Source organism: Mesoplodon mirus, assembly GCF_964341445.2.
Source record: "Mesoplodon mirus genome assembly, chromosome: 2".
In the NCBI taxonomy this organism is placed as follows: Eukaryota; Metazoa; Chordata; class Mammalia; order Artiodactyla; family Ziphiidae; genus Mesoplodon; species Mesoplodon mirus.
Window position 1 is genome coordinate 14,407,033 of NC_138977.1, and position 20,316 is coordinate 14,427,348.

General features: G+C 41.3%; 1 protein-coding gene across 10 annotated transcripts in view; it reads left to right on the forward strand.

Moving 5' to 3' along the window:
• Nucleotides 1-20,316, forward strand: part of UBE2D3 (ubiquitin conjugating enzyme E2 D3) — a 66,953-nt gene that overhangs the window by 25,007 nt on the left and 21,630 nt on the right. For 4 of the 10 annotated variants that reach the window (XM_082608706.1, XM_082608707.1, XM_082608708.1 and 1 more), the window contains exons 1-2: nucleotides 12,513-12,816; nucleotides 13,596-13,750. The exons of 1 other annotated variant lie outside the window; for it this stretch is intronic. In XM_082608706.1, the coding sequence (XP_082464832.1) occupies nucleotides 13,727-13,750 (24 nt within the window). In that variant the 5' untranslated portion in view covers nucleotides 12,513-12,816; nucleotides 13,596-13,726. 5 more of the 10 variants (XM_082608700.1, XM_082608705.1, XM_082608703.1 and 2 more) reach the window with 4 other exon arrangements.

Consider the following 20,316-nt stretch of genomic DNA (forward strand, 5'->3'; position numbering starts at 1 on the left):
TACTACTACTACAGCCAAAGTACCTTCTAACTAGTACGACGACGACGACGACGACGACTACTACTACTACAGCCAAAGTACCTTCTAACTACGACGACGACTACTACTACTACTACTACAGCCAAAGTACCTTCTAACTAGGACGACGACGACGACTACTACTACTACTACAGCCAAAGTACCTTCTAACTACGACGACGACTACGACTACTACTACCACTACAGCCAAAGTACCTTCTAACTACTACGACGACTACTACTACTACTACAGCCAAAGTACCTTCTAACTACTACGACGACGACTACTACTACTACTACTACTACTACTACTACAGCCAAAGTACCTTCTAACTAGGACGACGACGACTACTACTACTACTACTACTACAGCCAAAGTACCTTCTAACTACGACGACGACGATGACGACGACTACTACTACTACTACTACAGCCAAAGTACCTTCTAACTAGTACGACGACGACGACTACTACTACTACTACTACAGCCAAAGTACCTTCTAACTATGACGACGATGACGACGACGACTACTACTACAGCCAAAGTACCTTCTAACTAGTACGACGACTACTACTACTACTACTACAGCCAAAGTACCTTCTAACTAGTACGACGACGACGACTACTACTACTACTACTACAGCCAAAGTACCTTCTAACTAGTACGACGACGATGACGACGACGACTACTACTACTACTACTACTACAGCCAAAGTACCTTCTAACTATGACGACGATGACGACGACGACTACTACTACAGCCAAAGTACCTTCTAACTAGTACGACGACGACGACTACTACTACTACTACAGCCAAAGTACCTTCTAACTATGACGACGATGACGACGACTACTACTACTACTACAGCCAAAGTACCTTCTAACTGCGACGACGACCACTACTACTACTACTACAGCCAAAGTACCTTCTAACTACGACGACGACGACTACTACTACTACTACTACTACTACAGCCAAAGTACCTTCTAACTAGTACGACGACAGTGACTACTACTACTACTACTACAGCCAAAGTACCTTCTAACTGCGACGACGATGACGACTACTACTACTACAGCCAAAGTACCTTCTAACTACGACGACGATGACGACTACTACTACTACAGCCAAAGTACCTTCTAACTACGACGACGACGATGACGACTACTACTACTACTACTACTACTACAGCCAAAGTACCTTCTAACTACGACGACGACTACTACTACTACTACTACTACAGCCAAAGTACCTTCTAACTACGACGACGACGACGACTACTACTACTACTACAGCCAAAGTACCTTCTAACTACGACGACGACGACTACTACTACTACTACTACAGCTAAAGTACCTTCTAACTACGACGACGACTACTACTACTACCACTACAGCCAAAGTACCTTCTAACTACGACGACGACTACTACTACTACTACAGCTAAAGTACCTTCTAACTAGTACGACGACGACGACGACGACGACTACTACAGCCAAAGTACCTTCTAACTAGGACGACGACGACGACTACTACTACTACTACTACTACAGCCAAAGTACCTTCTAACTACGACGACGACTACGACTACTACTACCACTACAGCCAAAGTACCTTCTAACTACTACGACGACTACTACTACTACTACAGCCAAAGTACCTTCTAACTACGACGACGACGACGACGACTACTACTACTACTACTACTGCCAAAGTACCTTCTAACTACGACGACGACGACTACTACTACTACTACTACTACAGCCAAAGTACCTTCTAACTAGGACGACGACTACTACTACTACTACTACTACAGCCAAAGTACCTTCTAACTACGACGACGACGATGACGACGACTACTACTACTACTACTACAGCCAAAGTACCTTCTAACTAGTACGACGACGACGACGACTACTACTACTACAGCCAAAGTACCTTCTAACTACGACGACGACGATGACGACGACTACTACTACAGCCAAAGTACCTTCTAACTAGTACGACGACGACGACTACTACTACTACTACTACAGCCAAAGTACCTTCTAACTAGTACGACGACGATGACGACGACGACGACTACTACTACTACTACTACAGCCAAAGTACCTTCTAACTATGACGACGATGACGACGACGACTACTACTACAGCCAAAGTACCTTCTAACTAGTACGACGACGACGACTACTACTACTACTACAGCCAAAGTACCTTCTAACTATGACGACGATGACGACGACTACTACTACTACTACAGCCAAAGTACCTTCTAACTGCGACGACGACCACTACTACTACTACTACAGCCAAAGTACCTTCTAACTACGACGACGACGACTACTACTACTACTACTACTACTACAGCCAAAGTACCTTCTAACTAGTACGACGACAGCGACTACTACTACTACTACTACAGCCAAAGTACCTTCTAACTACGACGACGATGACGACTACTACTACTACAGCCAAAGTACCTTCTAACTACGACGACGACGATGACGACTACGACTACTACTACTACTACTACTACAGCCAAAGTACCTTCTAAAGTTCCAATGTACCTTGGAAACTTACTTTCCAAAGTAAGTTTTGGAAACTTGTTATTTCTAAAACTTACCTGGTCAAGTTCTCTGAAACTGCATGTTGTTCTGCCTAGGAGCATTTCTCCCTTTTTTCCTGGTATGCCCTTTTTTTCATTTGTTTAAATACAACTCCCTTTTGCAGATACCTCCCCCCCACTGGTGAATTGGGCACATTAATATTACTCTATGCATGCATTTATGTAGTTGAACACACTCTATGGTGACTGTCTGATACTTAATGGTCTCCCCAGTTAAAAATTTTTCCTCAAGGTGACATCTGGCTTTCATCTATGTATCTTCAGCATCTAGCTCAGTGCCTAGCACATAATAAGCATTCAATATTTTTTTTAAAATGAACACTTAAAAAGATGGGAGTGATTATATCAACAGATCTCTACTACATTAACATCTTTTGGCCTAAACCTGAAGACGCCGCTTAGCCTAGTCAGACCTAAATATCGTTGACTGACACACTAACTTTCTTTAACTTACATCAAAAGCAGTCCCATAATGTAAATCCACGTTTTTTTAAACTGTAAATAAGGAAGTTTTTTGGAAGGCAAAATGAACTATTATATATATGAACATGTTACAGTGACTAGATTTTAAGCCAGCAAGTACAAAAAAGGCAACTAAGTTATGTAAAACTGAACCACCATAATGGTGGTACCCTGAATTCTGTTCTCTAAAGTAGGAGACCTTGTTCTTCACTTCCAGTTCCCCCAAGGACAGTCCACCTTTGACATTTTCCTTCCCACTTTTTTCTGCACACCTCTCCATCTAGTCTCCAATGTCCTTACCTTGCCTTTTGTCCCTACTTACAGCCCTGTCTGAGCCAGGGGTACGCATTTAGCCCTACCCCTAAAATGCTCCAGGGTAGTCTTCCCTTTCTCTCCATTAGTGCAGAATACAAAGAAGGAAAACAAGACAAAGCTAAATTCACACAAATCTGCAAATATCTACTTATATCAACTCTTGGCCTTTTTGTCTAAATTACTGTTGGAGAATTGAATTTCAAGTATTGTAGCACCCAGGGTTCTATTTTGAATAGGTCTTTTTGTAAGATGGGGAATCCGTATCATACTGTTCTTACTGGGTATATATAATAAAGCCCATTCACTTAATCATTAGCTTTGAGATTTAATATGTTTTGATGATGAGATATCACTGAAATTGTCACACTTCTTAGTATTAAAAACTAAGAGCCTCACATAAGTTGCTCCATTAAGCCACTTAGATACTATATAGATCTGATTCTTTAGAACCACTGTGTACAACATTCCTATAATCACACCTAACTTAAAATTCTCTAATAGAAGAATTTTAAATTTATCATCACTATCTTACTAAAGAATTCTCACCTATATTTAAATAATCAAATTCAATATGGGTAAAATAATGATCATTTCTGGTCTAAATCACACCATACCTCTGTTTACTTTAGACTTTTTAGATTGTTATTGAAACAAGAAATATAATTATTGTTGGTAAGTAATTTTAATTTGAATTCCTCACTCTTAGCTAAGTACTTTTTTTTTTTTTTTTTTTGCGGTACGCGGGCCTCTCACTGTTGTGGCCTCTCCCGTTGCGGAGCACAGGCTCCGGACGCACAGGCTCAGCGGCCATGGCTCACGGGCCCAGCCGCTCCGCGGCATGTGGGATCTTCCCAGACTGGGGCACAAAGCCGTGTCCCCCGCATCGGCAGGCGGCCTCTCAACCACTGCGCCACCAGGGAAGCCCTTAGTTAAGTACTTTTAAAGTTAATTCGTATTTCGGGACCCAAAAAATAGAGGCCAACCCAGTGGCTCAGCCCACACCACAAATCTAAATCTACGTCAGCCTGCAATTTACATGACACACCTGTCAAGGAAATCTAACATATACCAATCACAATCCTCCACCTCAGCTTAACTAGCTCACCTGACCCTAGAAAACAGGACCTGCTGGCCTTACAAGGAAATCCCCGACCTCCTAGGCAGTCATGCCCTGTTTTGGCATTGAAGCTTCTAAGGCTTTATAAAACTCACGCTTGCCCAAAATTTCTGGGGAAGGCAAAGAGTGTTGCACTGATTATGAGACACTGTACAACCTCAATCCACAGATTGTTTTTCCTTGAATAAAGGACATCAAACTCATTACTAAATTGTTTTAGTTTTGTCATTTGACAGCACCTAACCCTCAAATTCCTTATCTAGATGATGTACCCCCATTTTCAAACTACTTGATTTTTATTGGAAATTCTAAAGAAATTTTTCTATCTTTAGAGTATGCCAAAATCAGATGTATTCTATTTGTGATCATAATCATGAACTTTAATTTTCAATAAATTATAATGCTTTTTTTTTGGCCCAGCCACGTGGCATGCGGGGGGATCTTAGTTCCCCAACCGGGAATGGAACCCTCGTCCCCTGCTTTGGGAGCATGGAGTCTTAACCACTGGACTGCCAGGGAAGTCCCAATATAATGCTGTTTAAAATTAATTTTAATCACTATGTTTTACAAAGCAAATAACATTGATGAAAATATCTCCAAATTTAAGACTAATTGACAGCAAATACTTATTATTATGTTAAAACCAAATCTAAATTACATTGTTGTTTGTACTGAAGGAAAAATCTTGCTGGCTGTAAGTTTTTTACATTTTAAAAGGATGAAAAAAAAAGGATGCCATCTTATCATCAGTAACCAGAAAAGTATGAAATATTGAAAATATTTAGTAGTAAGTTTCCAGACTGATCTCACATTTTAATTCTAATTCATTAGTTTTAAAATCTAGGGCTTCCCTGGTGGCGCAGTGGTTGAGGGTCTGCCTGCCAATGCAGGGGACAGGGGTTTGACCCCTGGTCCGGGAGGATCCCACATGCCGTGGAGCGGCTGGGCCCGTGTGCCACTACTGAGCCCATGCGCCCAGGAGGTGGGGGGAGCGGGGAGGGGGAGGGGGGCCGGGGCCACCGCCATGAGAGGTCCGAGCACCGTGGTGGGGCGTGGCTCCCGCTCACCGCAACTGGAGGGCGCCCGCGCACAGCAACGAAGACCCAACGCAGCCAAAAATGAAATAAAATAAATAAATTTATTTAAAAAAAATCTACATTGTGATAATTCACATACCATCGAATTCACTCTTTTATTTAAAGTGTACAGTTCAGTGGATTTTAGAATATTCACAGAGTTGTGTAATCAACACCTTTATCTAACTTAAGAACATTCCATCAACTTCCCCCCAAAAAGACCACATACTCATTAGCAGTCACTCCCCATTTTCCCTGCCCCTAGTCCCGGGTAACCAGTAATCTACTAGTCATTTCATATGAATGGAATCATACAGTACATGGCCTTTTGTGTCTGGCTTTCTTCACTTAGCAGAATATTTTCAAGCTTCAAGATACATGTTGCAGCGGTATCGGTGTTTTGTTCTTTCTTATTAACTAATACTATTCCATCATATGGATATACCACATTTTATTTATCCATTTATTAGCTGATGGACATTTAGGTCGTTTCTACTTTTTGGCTATAATGAATAATACTCTGAACATTCATGTATACACGTTTTTACATTGAAAATGCTCATATTTATTTTTAGCTTTAACATTTGGGCGTGGTTCATTATGTGCCAAAAACCACGTCAAGGTCAAAATGATGTTCTCAGTATGAAATAAAGTAGTTTCCTAAACCACACTCACTTGTCTTGATCATTAAAATGAAATTCTGAAGTGGTAAGATATAAAGACTAATTTGATTTTTTTTCTTTTTTTTTTGAGGTACACGGGCCTCTCACTGTTGTGGCCTCTCCCATTGTGGAGGACAGGCTCCGGACGCACAGGCTCAGCGGCCATGGCTCACGGGCTTAGCTGCTCTGCGACATGTGGGATCTTCCCAGACCGGGGCACGAACCCGTGTTCCCTGCATCGGCAGGTGGACTCTCAACCACTGCGCCACCAGGGAAGCCCAACTAATTTGACTTCTATGCAAATAAGACAAAAAACGTTTGGTTGAGTTGGGTTCCATATTTCCTATTCCAAGTAGAATTTGTAAACATGCATTTTGTATATTCATAGTTTTATATTAAATCTGGACCATAGCATTTATAATTAAATTAATAAAATGGCATAAACTGTGTTAGAGCCAGTGTCCTTAGCAAGTTATAAAATTCTGTAACAACATAAGTCAGAATGGCCATCATTAAAATGTCTACAAATAGCAAATGCTGGAGAGGGTGTGGAGAAAAGGGAACCCTCCTACACTGTTGGTGGGAATGTAAATTGGTGCAGCCACTGGAAAACAGTATGGAGGTTCCTTAAAAAGCTAAAAGTAGAGCTGCCATATGATCCAGCAATCCCACTACTGTGCATATACCCAGGGAAAACTATAATTCGAAAAGATACATACATCCCAGTGTTCACAGCAGCAGTATTTACAATAGCCCATACATGGAAGCAACCTAAATGTCCATCGACAGATGAATGGATAAAGAAGATGTGGTATATACACACAATGGAATACTACTTAGCCATTAAAAAGAATGAAATAATGCCATTTGCAGCAACATGGATGGACCCAGATATTATCATACTAAATGAAGTAAGTCAGAAAGAGAAAGATAGATACCATATGATATCACTTATATGTAGAATCTAAAATATGACACAAATGAAGTTATTTACAAAACAGAAACACAGACACAGAAAACAAACTTATGGTTACCAAAGGGGAAAGGTGGTGGGGGAGGGATAAATTAGGAGTTTGGGATTAGCAGACAGACTACTATATATGAAATAGATAAAAGAACAAGTTCCTACCGTATAGCACAGGGAAGTATATTCAATATCCCGAAATAAACCGTAATGAAAAAGAGTGTGTATATAGATGTGTAACTGAATCACTTTGCTGTACACCAGAAACACAACACTGTAAATCAACTATACTTCAAAAAGAAAAAAAAATTCGGTGACAAAGTTACAAAGATCTAAAAATATAGCCATAATATTAATAACATAAGTGTATGTACTAGTCTACGCTAACGATGTTTATTCACAAGTATGTTTTAATTAACCCCTGTACTCACATTACAATAATGTAGCTTCACTGATGCATTCATATAATATTAGGACTTCATAATTTGGATTAGTTATTCCATTGCCACTTTTATGCTAATTTTCTTCATTCTTTATATTCTTCTCCAGTTTTACGCCACTTCATGCAAGAAAATCTGATCTACCATAATTAGAAGGACTTCAATATAATATTCATTAAGAAGGAAGGGATTGGTTTAGCTATCTCTTCAACATTTTTGCAGCTTTTTAACTTCTGAATGTAAATGTTTCTTTCAACATACAAGACCGTAATCTTTTTTAGCATACTGCACACTGCTATATAAAAAAATGATTATTTTCCTTTCTTTTTTTCAGATGGGGACATTGCTATCATCGTAATTCAAATAGGTCAAATGGAACTGTAAAGTGGGTTCTCTATAATACCAGATATGTGAATAGTGTTTTAAAGTTTGAGCTGATCCTAAACTGCCTCTTAAAACATCAAAATACTTCTAGGCCATGGTCGTTTTAATTTTAACCTTAGCAAAACTGAGTAGAAATATAAGTATGCTAGTGTAAATACAAACGAATAGAAAGCATAGTCAACCAATAAATTCACTTCAGTGCCAAATAAAAATGAATTTGGGATTTCATAATCACTTGCCTCCATTAAGCATACATAATCTAGAACTTCATATATTAGTATTTATTTACATGCAATAATTTCTTCCATACAACCCTGACAGTGGTCAATATAGCACCATTATAAAACAAATGTTTAATTTCAGATATGAAAGTATGTTTGTAGGGCAGGAAAAGGCATGAGTGGATTTCTTCATCTTCTAAGCAAAATTCCATTACAACAAAAATTCTGTAAAACAAACTATTTTCTAGCCCCAACTGGTAGACCACTTATTTTTTTATTTTTATTTTTTTGCGGTACGCGGGCCTCTCACTGTTGTGGCCTCTCCCGTTGCGGAGCACAGGCTCCGGACGCGCAGGCTCAGCGGCCGTGGCTCACGGGCCTAAAAGATCATGTGGGATCTTCCCGGACTGGGGCACAAACCTGTGTCCCCTGAATCGCCAGGCGGACCCTCAACCACTGCGCCACCAGGGAAGCCCATAGCCCACTTATTTTAAAGGTAGTGTTGGATATAAGCAATACCACAGCAAAGGAAGAATTTAGAAAATTCATTTTATAACACAACATTGTAAATCAACTATACTTCAATAAAAAATTTTTTAAATCCCTTTTACACACTGGGTGAAAATATTTTGAGGCAGTGAATATGTATTTGTTACACTAGTGGGCAAATTAAAGTTGGCTAACAGTCGAAGGGTAAAAAAAATAAACACCTTAGTAGTTAAGAGTGAGAGCTTTTCAACTATATTTCAATTTAAAAAAAAGAGTGAGAGCTTTGAGGTCAGACTGCCTAGGTTTAAATCCTGGCTGTACTACTTAGTAATTGTATGACCTTGAATGTTTCATCTGTGTAATGGGGATTAAAGGGCCCAGCACACAGTACATCAAATAACAATTATTAACACTTGTTATTAAGAATTTTAAATACACAGTATTTTAATTTCTTTTATCTTTGGTTATTATTTTCATTTTGTAATTCTTCCACCATATCTTATTTGTAAAGGCATTTACAAATAAGTAAGAGTGATACAGTAAAACCTAAGTTATCCAGAATGCTTGGGAAATGAATCATTCTGGATAGGTAAATTTTCTATAGGGTACCTTTATAGGTATCCAAAAAAAAAAAAAAAAAAAAGAAAGCAACAAATGGGATAAATTTATTTCCTACCCTATTATACACTTCCATGCCTCCTTAACAAGAGTATACTAGTGGTAAACTTTTTCTTAATAAATCACTATTATTATGAATATCAATTATATTTCCATGTTAAAATGTCACAATCCCTTCAAAGCTTACCAACAGTAATATGCCTACTTGATTCCACCTAAGGTTTTTTAACATTAAGTCCATGAATAGAATTCGGGGGGGGGGTGTGAAATTGAATGGGAAAAAAAATTACATCTTTATTTTTACTAATCTCTAACTGAAAATTAGCATTTCCTTCAATTATGACTGAAAGCACCAAACAGCTGCACCTACATCTGTATCTCCAATAGGAATCACAGATCCTTTATATCACATTACAACTGTTGCAAACTCTGGAAATTTTATGTTCATCATTATTTCAAAAATTTGGTCTTTATTAGACCCAACACTAGATCTTACAGTGTTAATAAAGCCCATATATTCCTATATCAAAAGTTTGTTTTTCTTGAATATTTTGAGCTTGTTTCAAATTTTTTTCTTTTGTAATGCTATGAATTTTATTTTATACATTTAAAAGCATAATTCTGAGAAGAGTCCATGGCTTCACCAGACTGCTAATGTGGTTTGTGGCTCAAAAACAGTTAAGAACGCTGACCTCAAATTTGTCTCACTCTCCTGTGCTCTGTTAATTCAGAGCATTGATGTGGTCCATTATATTTTCATACCAAAGCTTGTTTAGATTAGGGTAGTACAAGTTAGCTTCTCTAGGGCTTTTCTTCATGGACCTCCTGGATTTTGTGAGTTCCCTCTGAGAAGGTAGGAATGTTTCCTACCATTCTTGTACTTGGCTTTTGAAAGAGCAAAACAAATAGAGGGAGAAATAAGTCAAATAAAATTAGCTTCGGATAGCATTGAAAGTAGAAATCTAAAACATCCTACCCTCCCACTTTCTAAATTGAGACAATAAATACTCCATTCAATAAATACTCTGACATTAACTGCATGGGTTCAAATTCTACTTCTGCTATTTATCAGCTTTGTGACCTTGGGACAGTAACTTAATCTCTCTGTGCATCAATTTCTTTATTTGTGAAAAGAGGTTAATAAGCACTGTACCTGGTACATTATAAATGTTCCATAAATATTACTTATATATATTATTATTCTTATAGATTTGTTTCACACTATGGCCAGCTAATGTTTGACTGACTAATAACTTACATTTATACAGCACTGTAGTCTACAGTGCGCTTTTACATGCATTATGACATTTGAAGCGTATGATAACCCTGAGAAAGGACAGCTATTATTATACCTACTTTAGTGTTGAAGAAACTAGGTAACCACACCAATGTCATACAAATGGGAAGCAATGGAACAAGAACTCAAACCTGCATTTCTTCTTTCACTCCAATTGTCTAATCCTGTGTTTCTACTGTATTAGACTGGTTAAAAGAGAGAACAAAAGGAAGCTTATTCAGGAAAAAAGGAGGGGCAGAGGCGTCCAGCAGGCCATGAGGTGAGCACTTCGGTGCTCTGGTACTCACGGGGTGGTCCTCTGAGTAATCTGTGTCTTGTTAGAATTACAGAACCTCAGGCTCCGCCCCTAGCCTACTAAATCAAAACCAACATTCCGAACAAGTCCTAGGTGATTCCAAGATACTAGTTGGAGAAGCACTGCTTCACTAATGGCTCTAGTGATGCTGTTATGGTCACTTGAATAATACAAATTTACCCCAGACTTAAAAAGTTTTTATTAAGTAATACTTTATAGGAGGAGGAAATAGCTTCCTGCTTTCCCTTTTTAAAAGTCAAGTATATTTAAAAAAACAAATTTATATTTCCATTTAATTCTTAAAGATCTCCACTCTCTTAAGTGGGGTCATTAAGGAACGTTAGAAAACCATAAGCAGGTCAGTTCTTACTTTTCAATTCCCTATAAAATCAATCTTACTACCCTGTGCCCTAAGTATGATATACCAGAAAGCAAAATCACCTCTCCATCCTTTTCACCGGCAGAATAAAACCCTGTATTTCTCCCCCTGGCTATTTCAGTAAGTACTGAGTTTTTCGGACCCCAAACTCTTATTTCTTGAATGAGTTTTGCAACTTTCTGGCTCTAGGGATTGAAACACAGCAACACAAGAAAAAGGTATTAAGCCTATTCCCATACCTAAACTTTAGGGATAGTGATCGCTGATTACAGAGGCAAGTAAACAGCCCGTCCCAATCTCCCTACCCACCCTCCTAATCAATTTACAGTTGAGCTTGATTTCTAGGCTGCTCTAATGCTGGGGTCTGGTCAATGGACACTCTCTTCTCAGGGCTGATCCTCCAGGCCCTAGGGTCAGAATAGCACTAGGATTCCGCACGTGGGAGCGCTGATCAGCTGCCTGCCCGGTTCTATTTGAAATAACTGTTCCCATTTTGAGGGGCGACTCCTCCCACAGGTTAACCAGCCCAGGCCGGCAGGCGAGCCAATATCGCTCACCTGCTGCACCGGAAACTTCAAAAGCCCGAGTCAACGTAGACTAAAGGTATCCAGTAATTAACCCATAGTACCTCCCACAGCACATTCCTGCCTGAGCGCCTGACAGAGGGATGTGTCGACTCGCACTCTTACCAGTGCGGGGAACTCCATTTCCTCTCCCTCCCACCAATATAAGCATTCAGGGGCGGTGCTTCCCGGCCACGGCCCGCCCCAGGTCGATCCGGTGCCCCATTGCATCTCGCGAGAATTTGTGGATTTGGGGGCGGGCCCCTATCAGGAAGAGGGCACAAAACTGCCCTTAAGTCATTGCAGCGCTACAGCTCCTGTTAGACAGCCACGAGATTCTCGCGAGATTCGCCTCCTCAATACCAAGTGAGGAAATTGGGGGACGCTGTCGGGAGGGGCGTGGGGCTCGACCGCGCAGCTGCCGCTTCTATTACCTTCCTCCCATGGTCTCCTTCCGGTTCTCGATGCTTCTCTGAGTCTAAGGGTTTCCGCCGCTCGTCTACCCTTCCCCCCAGCCCATGACCCGCCTCCGGCCCCCGCCCTCCCAGTCCAACCTCCGATCTGTTTAGTAAGAAGGTGCTGTTCCGAAAAGAACGAGAAGGGGGTTGGCACAGATACGCTCGGCCCAGGACGTGGGGAACAAACCGTCCTCTTTCGCCCTTAGATTCGTGCCGCGCTCGCGACGGCGGCGTTGGCGGACTGATACGCGGCGGTGAAGAGGCAGGAGGAGGGGGGAGGGGCGGAGCGTGGCAGCTGGCAGTAGTTCCGTCAGAGCGGACATCTTGTGGCTGTGTCGTGCGCGTGAGCCCCGTAGGGCCGGGGAGGCACCAGCTGCCGCGCGGGGAGGAGGCCGAGGCCGCAGCTTGAGGGAGGCCCCGGCCCCTCTGTACGCGTGGGTGTGGACGGCTAGGGGAAGGGAAGGGAGGCCGGCCCAGTGGCCGGCCGGGTAAGGAGGGAAATACAGGCCCTCGGTGCCTTGAGTGACCAGCCTGTTGGGTGGGGTAGGGTAGGAAGGCTGAGGACGCCGGGGCCTCTCCCGTTTAAGGGGGAGGGGGAATGGGCGCGTCCTCGCACCTAAGCCGGAGCCTCAGGGGCAGCTCGGGCGCGTGGTGGCGGTGGCTGGGCGGGCGGGCGCGCGCGGGAGCGCGCTGGAAGGCGGAGTGTATGGTGGCGTCAGGGGCGACACAGCATAGCTTTAGCTGCGGGGACAGCGGTACACATCCAGCCTCTGATTTATTTCCTTCCCCTCCCCGTCCGCACTTTTGAGCAGCGGCCGAAAGAAGCCGGGCGTCAGTCCGGAGTCTCCTGTTCTCCCCTCCCCCCTTGCCTTTCTTTGCCCTAGTGACGCCGGCGTAGCGCCGACTAGGCCCCGGCTCCTCCTCTGCTGGGCCCCGGACCCTGCCCCGCACCCACCCCTTTCTCCTACGCCTCTTCCTTTCCCACCCGGGTCTCTTCCTTTCGAGAGGCCGGGAAGTCACAGTTGGAGCCACCCCTCCGCTCTTCCCGGCACCCTCGCCCCCTCTTCGGGCCGAAGCTCGGCATAGAGGCTGTCGGTGGCTCTGCCGCCCCACCCACCCCGGATCGCGACTGGTTTTGAGGGACTTGGACTCGTCAGGGTCTCTGCGGGGCCTGTGCGAGTGCTGATCTGCTCCGTTTTTGCAAAAGGCGCCCGTGTCTGGCAGAGCCGGTGTGAGACCAAGAGACAATCCTTCCCAGCCGCCGGGATAATCAAGAGTTTTGGCCGGAACTTTGAACACACACCGAGATACTGAGGAGCCAGACGAAAAGCACAGACTATGGCGCTGAAACGGATTAATAAGGTAACCCTTGGGGCGGAGGGAATGGGGGCGTGAGAGGAAAGGAAGGCCCAGTCGGAGGGAGAGCCTTGGCATGGGGGGGGTATAATTTCGGAAAGACTCCTCCTTGGGTCACTTCGTCCATTGGGGGATGGGGAACGCGGCTGTACTTTAAGAAGAAACGAGGGGGAAAACTCGGGAGCAGAACACTTGCGGCAAGTGAGGTGTTATCTTGAGCGTGTTTCAATGGAATCGGTGCAAATTAGAGATGAGGGAGAGAGGTGGTTGCAGGCGCCTCGATTCTTCGAGAAGAGTTCAGTCCCTCTTCGGAATTGCCGGGAGACGCTCCCGCAAATGTCACGGCGCTTCCTATTCTCGGGGTTTGGAAACTTATTTTAGTTGTAAGATCAAGGCTCTGGGCCTTCTGGAAGAAGAGACGGGGGAAGCTCAGAGGAGAGAAGACCTAAGAAATGTGGCGGGTCCCGAACGTGATTTAAGGGGTCGGGGTAGAAGTCTCACCAGCTGCAGAGTAGTGAATGGGCCTGGCCAGAAGCTGCGCGACTCTGGGCAGCTTGCACAGGAGTCAAGTGGGGCTGGGAGGAGGTGGGCTGACACAGTGTTGCCGCTTTCTGTGTTTTGTAGTTGCGGCGTTTCACCCGAAACTGTTCATCAGAGGCGCCCCGGGAACTGATGGAAAGCCCTTCTGGAAGCTCCGTTTTGCTTTGGCGGGGGAGGGGGGGGGAGAGAGTGGTGGCAGCGAGAGGAGGGTAGGTGTACCTATGTCTGCCTCAGTCCGTTTCATAGCAGCCTCCGGGGAAATGGTTAAGCTATTTAAAGCGAGGTTTGATGGTACGCTGTGGATCCATGTTGGAAAAAATAGGGTTTTTCGAGGCTCGGGTGGGGAGCGGAACCTCCACCTCCGGTGATTTAGTCTCATTTTCTTGCTCTAACTTCTATCCCGCATTTTAAGATGGCGGCTGCTTTAAGTGGTTCAGGCTCTTTCCGGCATCTCCTTTCGTAATAATATGAAATAATATTCTTTGTTAAATGTTAACTTTTACATCACGTTGTACACTGCCCTAAGATCTCCTGCTCAAGACTTATCTATATTCAGACTCTCAGACTGTATTCCCCTTTTTTGTAACTTGTGTGTGATGTGTTTGGTTCTTGCACAATCGAGGAGGGTGGAGTATTTACAGCTAACTTGAAAAAAATGCCATGGAATAAATTCAGCCTTACTAAAACTAGGAAACAGGAGGTTGTGGATTACAAACTTTGGTTTTGATAGGTTGCTTCTTAAACAGCGTTTACATGGACGGAATGGCAAGGACTTGGCTTTACTAAAAATAGGCCTGATGCTGCTTAATTTTACATTTATTTAACGTGTGACTTTGGAACTTATTTGGCAAAACTGGTATCTTATGAATGATGAAAGTTTAGATTCAAAGTATTGATGTTGAAATGGTAAATTTTGATTTAGGCCATCATTGCATTGTCTCTGTGGGCTTATGTGAAATACAAACTTAAGTCTTTGTATTTTTGAGACCATGGAAAAAGAGAGGCGTTTAGGAGTTAAGGCTTAATGTACAAAGGATTATTAAACATCTCTTTCTATGACCACTTTGAAGGCCAGCAACACACTGGAGAAGCATAGTTATATTTTGCAATATAGTTGAACATAGTATTCAGTACAAATCAAAACCTTTTATCTATAGGAATTAATTCGGGCCACTAAGATGTGGAATAATTTCAAATCCATAGATTTTTACGCACGTGGAACAGAACACTTTAAAGGAAGGTCTCATTGATTTTTTTTCTTTTACAGGTGATACCCAGCTGCTGTGACATCACTTTAATGATTTAAAAGCTCTAGAGAGGCAGTATAATGGTTAGGAGTGTGAACTTCGGAGCAGAAATGCTCCACTTAGAATTCTGGGCCAATTTACCTGTGTGCCTCTATAAAATGAATATTTGTTGTGTATGAGCTATAAATAATTGAGTGTTTCGTGTGTACCAGGCACTATTCTAGACACTAGGGTTGCAGCAGTGAGCAAAACAAATTTTAGAGTCCAAGATTTTTTTTAAGGATTAAATAAGTTAATGTGTGGCTTTGAACAGGCCCCTAGCACAAGGCACTCAATTTATTACTGCAACTTTAATTTTCAAGAGCTTTTACTAAAGAACTTTTCGAGTCTAGTACTCTTCATCAACACCAGATTGTCTCCTTTTGTAAATACTTTGAAGATCTGTGTAATACAGAAACTTGACATAACACTTTCCAAACTGGAAAAAAACAGTGTTGATGTGGGACATTTTTGATTCAACCTGTAGAAAAGTTTAGTTGTGCATGTGGTTTGGTCTTCAGCTGTCACTGTCAGAATCACATGGTCAAACTTTAAAAAAAGTCCCAGATTCAAACAGTTTTAGCAAGTGGACAACTCTGATGGGAAATGCTCTGTATTTTAGGCACCTCTCTTTTATTTTTAATTTATTCTTGTCTGCAGCCCCCCAGATTTTAAATGTTAAGATATATCTGTATTCCTCACTGATCATTTTATTGGAATGCTTATTGTTGGAATATTTTTAATCAGTAGCAGTTCATTTGATTAAGCTTTTAAATTTGTTTTCTTTCTAAAGCTTATGTTGTAGTTTTTTTGAATATTTCTTAGACCAAGCAGCCTTATCAAACAGCCCTATTCTTTTTTTTTTCCCCCCTTGTATTCTTTATTTGGACAAGCTGTGGTCTTATAAGGCTGTCAACAAGAATAAAATATGTGAACTCCCTAGTTGGTTGGTGGTGTTTGGGAGCCAGAGGCAGTTTTACTACTCTCATCAAACAGAATGACCATAGTGCATGTATTTTGGGGAAGTTTAAAGAGAACTTTACGTGAAATGTAATATGAACCAAGCCTGAAAGAATAGCTCATGCCTTGAGTGTTTGCAGTGTGTCAGAACTGTTTGAAGCACTTGTATTAACTCTTATGACACCCCAAGGAAGTAGGTATAATTATTATCTCCATTCTAAAATTAGAAACCTAAGGCACAGAGAGGTTTAAAAAAAAGAAGGGTCCTCATATCATGGCAGGGTTGGGATTAGGACCTAGGCAATTTGGGCTCTGCAGTGTGTGCTCTTAACCACTACATTGTCATGTCATCTTTTTAGGGTTTTGGTATTTTTAAAGTTTTCTTTTGTATGCATCATTCTCCTAACAGCTAGACTTAGCGTCTGCTCTGTATTGAACACTGTTTCTAAGCCCTTTATGAGTATCTACTTATTTAATTCTCACAACAACCATATGAGATGGATGCTCTTACCATTCCATTTTATATGTGAGGAAACAGGTATAGAGTGAGTTACTTGTCTCTGGTCAGATGGCTGGTAAGGGACTGAGATTCAAATCCGATAGTCTACCTCAAGAACTCAAGCTCTTATACTTAATGCTGTCTGCTATTTTGAACAATTTCAATTCCTAAATTTAATCTTGCTTCCTGAAATAAGCTCTCTCCTCCCACTTCACATTTAAATAATTGGGATTGAACTTTATTCTTAGGTTATAGCTAATTTGTGAGTTTAGATTTTAGCTAACAAGTTTTGAAAGTAGGAGTGTATTTTCGCTTAGTATCTTCACGGACTAAGGGAACTACTATGTGCTGACTAATCACTAGGGGCATCATAAACTTCTTTCCAGTGAGCCTATAGGCTGTATGCATCATGTCTCAAGGCTTGTCTTTAGCCAGCTAACTTAGTTTGTAGGGCGTTTGTTGACTGAGAAATGCTGATCATGTAATGACCTCAGTTTTTTATTTGAATAAGGGTGACGTTGACACTATGCTTTGGTTTCATCACGATCACCATCAATGTTAATTCTAGTAGTTATCATACAAGTGGAAAGTTGAATACTCTTGGTAGCACTGGGGAAAAACTATCACTGGATATCTCTATCATCATATTGTATGTTAACTCTTGCGTTCAGGTGTCCTTTGTTATCTAAGATAAGTCAATTCTTGAGGATTTTCCAAAGCATTTCACTACAATCTCTTTATTAAAGAAGACACCAAATTCCTAGTATTGAAATTAAAATGTATCAGATTGAATTCTCAAATCCTAGATTAGCTTTTGCATTCTACTAGATTTGGTGTATGTGGGTTTTGACATGGGTTACATTTATATATCAATGTTTAACAGCCTTTAAAAGAATATAGGTACATGAGGTCTTGCTAGACTTACTGAATCATTTCTCTGGGAACAGGCATAATATTGAAATGTCCCCTAGGTGATTCTGAAGCCTCCCTCTGGTTAAGAACCTCAGACATAAGGGATAATCATTTAATCAATACTTATTGAGGTCTTACTGTTTGGCACAGTAGTCTAGTCTCAGGGGACAAAATATAGGGAAGCCTGTTACTACCCATGAGGATGTCTTCTTTGAATGAAGGAAATGAGCATGTAAACACATAAATTGGTATTTGTCACTCTACAACTTTTCAAAATTATGAATCAAGTAAGGGAAGCATTTATTTAAAATAAGGGGAATCGTTATTCCAATGTCAGATTCACCCTTTTTTTTTTTTTTTTTTTTTTTGATGTTACGCGGGCCTCGCACTGTTGTGGCCTCTCCCGTTGCGGAGCACAGGCTCAGCGGCCATGGCTCATGGGCCCCAGCCGCTCTGCGGCATGTGGGATCTTCCCGGACTGGGGCACGAACCCGTGTCCCCTGCATCGGCAGGCGGACTCTCAACCACTGCGCCACCAGCGAAGCCCCAGATTCACCCATTATTAAAGATAGGTTTATTTAAATACCTTTCCTATATATATAGTTATATATATTTTTTTCATTGTTATAGTGTGTTTTTTATTTTATAACTACTTTAGTTCCCTTTCCAAGACAAATTAGTGTTAACAAAATTAAATGATTTTTATTTCATTGGAAATTTTGTGCTCTTGATCTAGTTTTGCTACCATAACAATGATCTTATTTCAAAATTGTATAGTGTAATGAAAAATGGGTATGTTTAGTGAGTATATTATTTCCCAGTCTATGTTGTTAGATGAGATTTAGTCTCAAAATGTTACCCTCGGTCCTGTTACGTGGGGAGGGGAAAAGTTCAAATGAGTATTTTATACTTTGCCTAAACATCGGATTTTTATCTCCCAACTATATTTTGAACATAATGTTGTATCATTCAGAGACCTCCAACCAGCTTTTCTTAGTTAAATTTGTTGTATTTAACCTTTTGGGTCTTAGTTGTGATTCACTACCTTTTGGTTACTTGTTCATTTTCAGGATGGAATACCTCACATTAATCCTAGCCTTGTTAACAGTTTCCTGGGTAATGTATAATTGAATGTCTTCAACGACTGGACTGCTGTTAAGTTTTGTTTTTCATATCTATAAAATGCCTTATTTGCTTTCATGGATCAAAGCTTAGGAACTAAATTTGGCTCTGTGCCTTTGCCCATTTAGAGATACTGCTTACAAAAGAACAGCTTTGAGTAATCTGAAGTGACTTATTTTTAATGGTGATCTAAAGAAAGAAAATTACAGTATTATTCATTCAAGCTATTCTTTGTACCTTGTCTGAATGAACAGGCATACTTGTCTCATAATTATAACTAAACAGGAAGTTAATTTCTTGTCAGTGATGTAATGAGACATGGTATGCAGCACTTAACCTTTTAATCTTTAATGTAAAAGAAACTTTCAGGATTTCTTAGAAGAAATCACAAATTCCAAACTAAAATGATTTTTAAGGGGACTATTCCTTCCCATTCTTAAGTCCACATATGAAATTGTTCAGATCTCAAAATCTTTTTGCCAAGCTTCCTTCTTTTGAAATGACTTCCGGTAACCATGCATTTCTGAGATATTTGTTTCCTTCCTTGCTATTTGTATCCACATGCAGTATGTAAAATAAATTTCACAACATTGAAGTTCAAAAACTTTTTGTTTACTTCATAGCAAACTTGATCTTTATAAGAACTAGAGCAATTATTGTCTGCCTCATTGGGTAATTAATATTGCATTTTGACCTCTATCATTGGTCAAGATATATACCTTTATATTGCTAGGTTGTAAAGGTTCTTTGAGGGTGATTCTTATTTCAGAATTTCTTAAAGGCACTTACTCTCCTTGCTTCCTACCTCATGCCCTCATCCAGCTCCCAAGGTAGTATTTTATGTTGCTCAGTATAGGTTTAAGAGGCAAGGGCTGTCCTTTTTTGGGGGGCGGGGGCGCTGTGTTGGGTCTTCGTTGCTGTGCGCAGGCTTTCTCTAGTTGCAGAGAGTGGGGGCTACTCTTCGTTGCAGTGCACGGGCTTCTCCTTGTGGTGGCTTCTCTTGTTGTGGAGCACGGGCTCTAGGACACGTGGGCTTCAGTAGTGGTGGCACGTGGACCCAGTTGCTCTGTGGCATGTGGGATATTCCCGGACCAGGGATCAAACCCATGTCCCCTGCATTGCAGGCAGATTCTTAACCACTGTGCCACCAGGGAAGTCCCAAGGGCTCTCTTTTTAGTGTTGATTCCCATGCTCATACAAATCTTGAAGTCAAGTAAAAGTTTTGAAAGAAATGGACTCTTGAATAAAATACA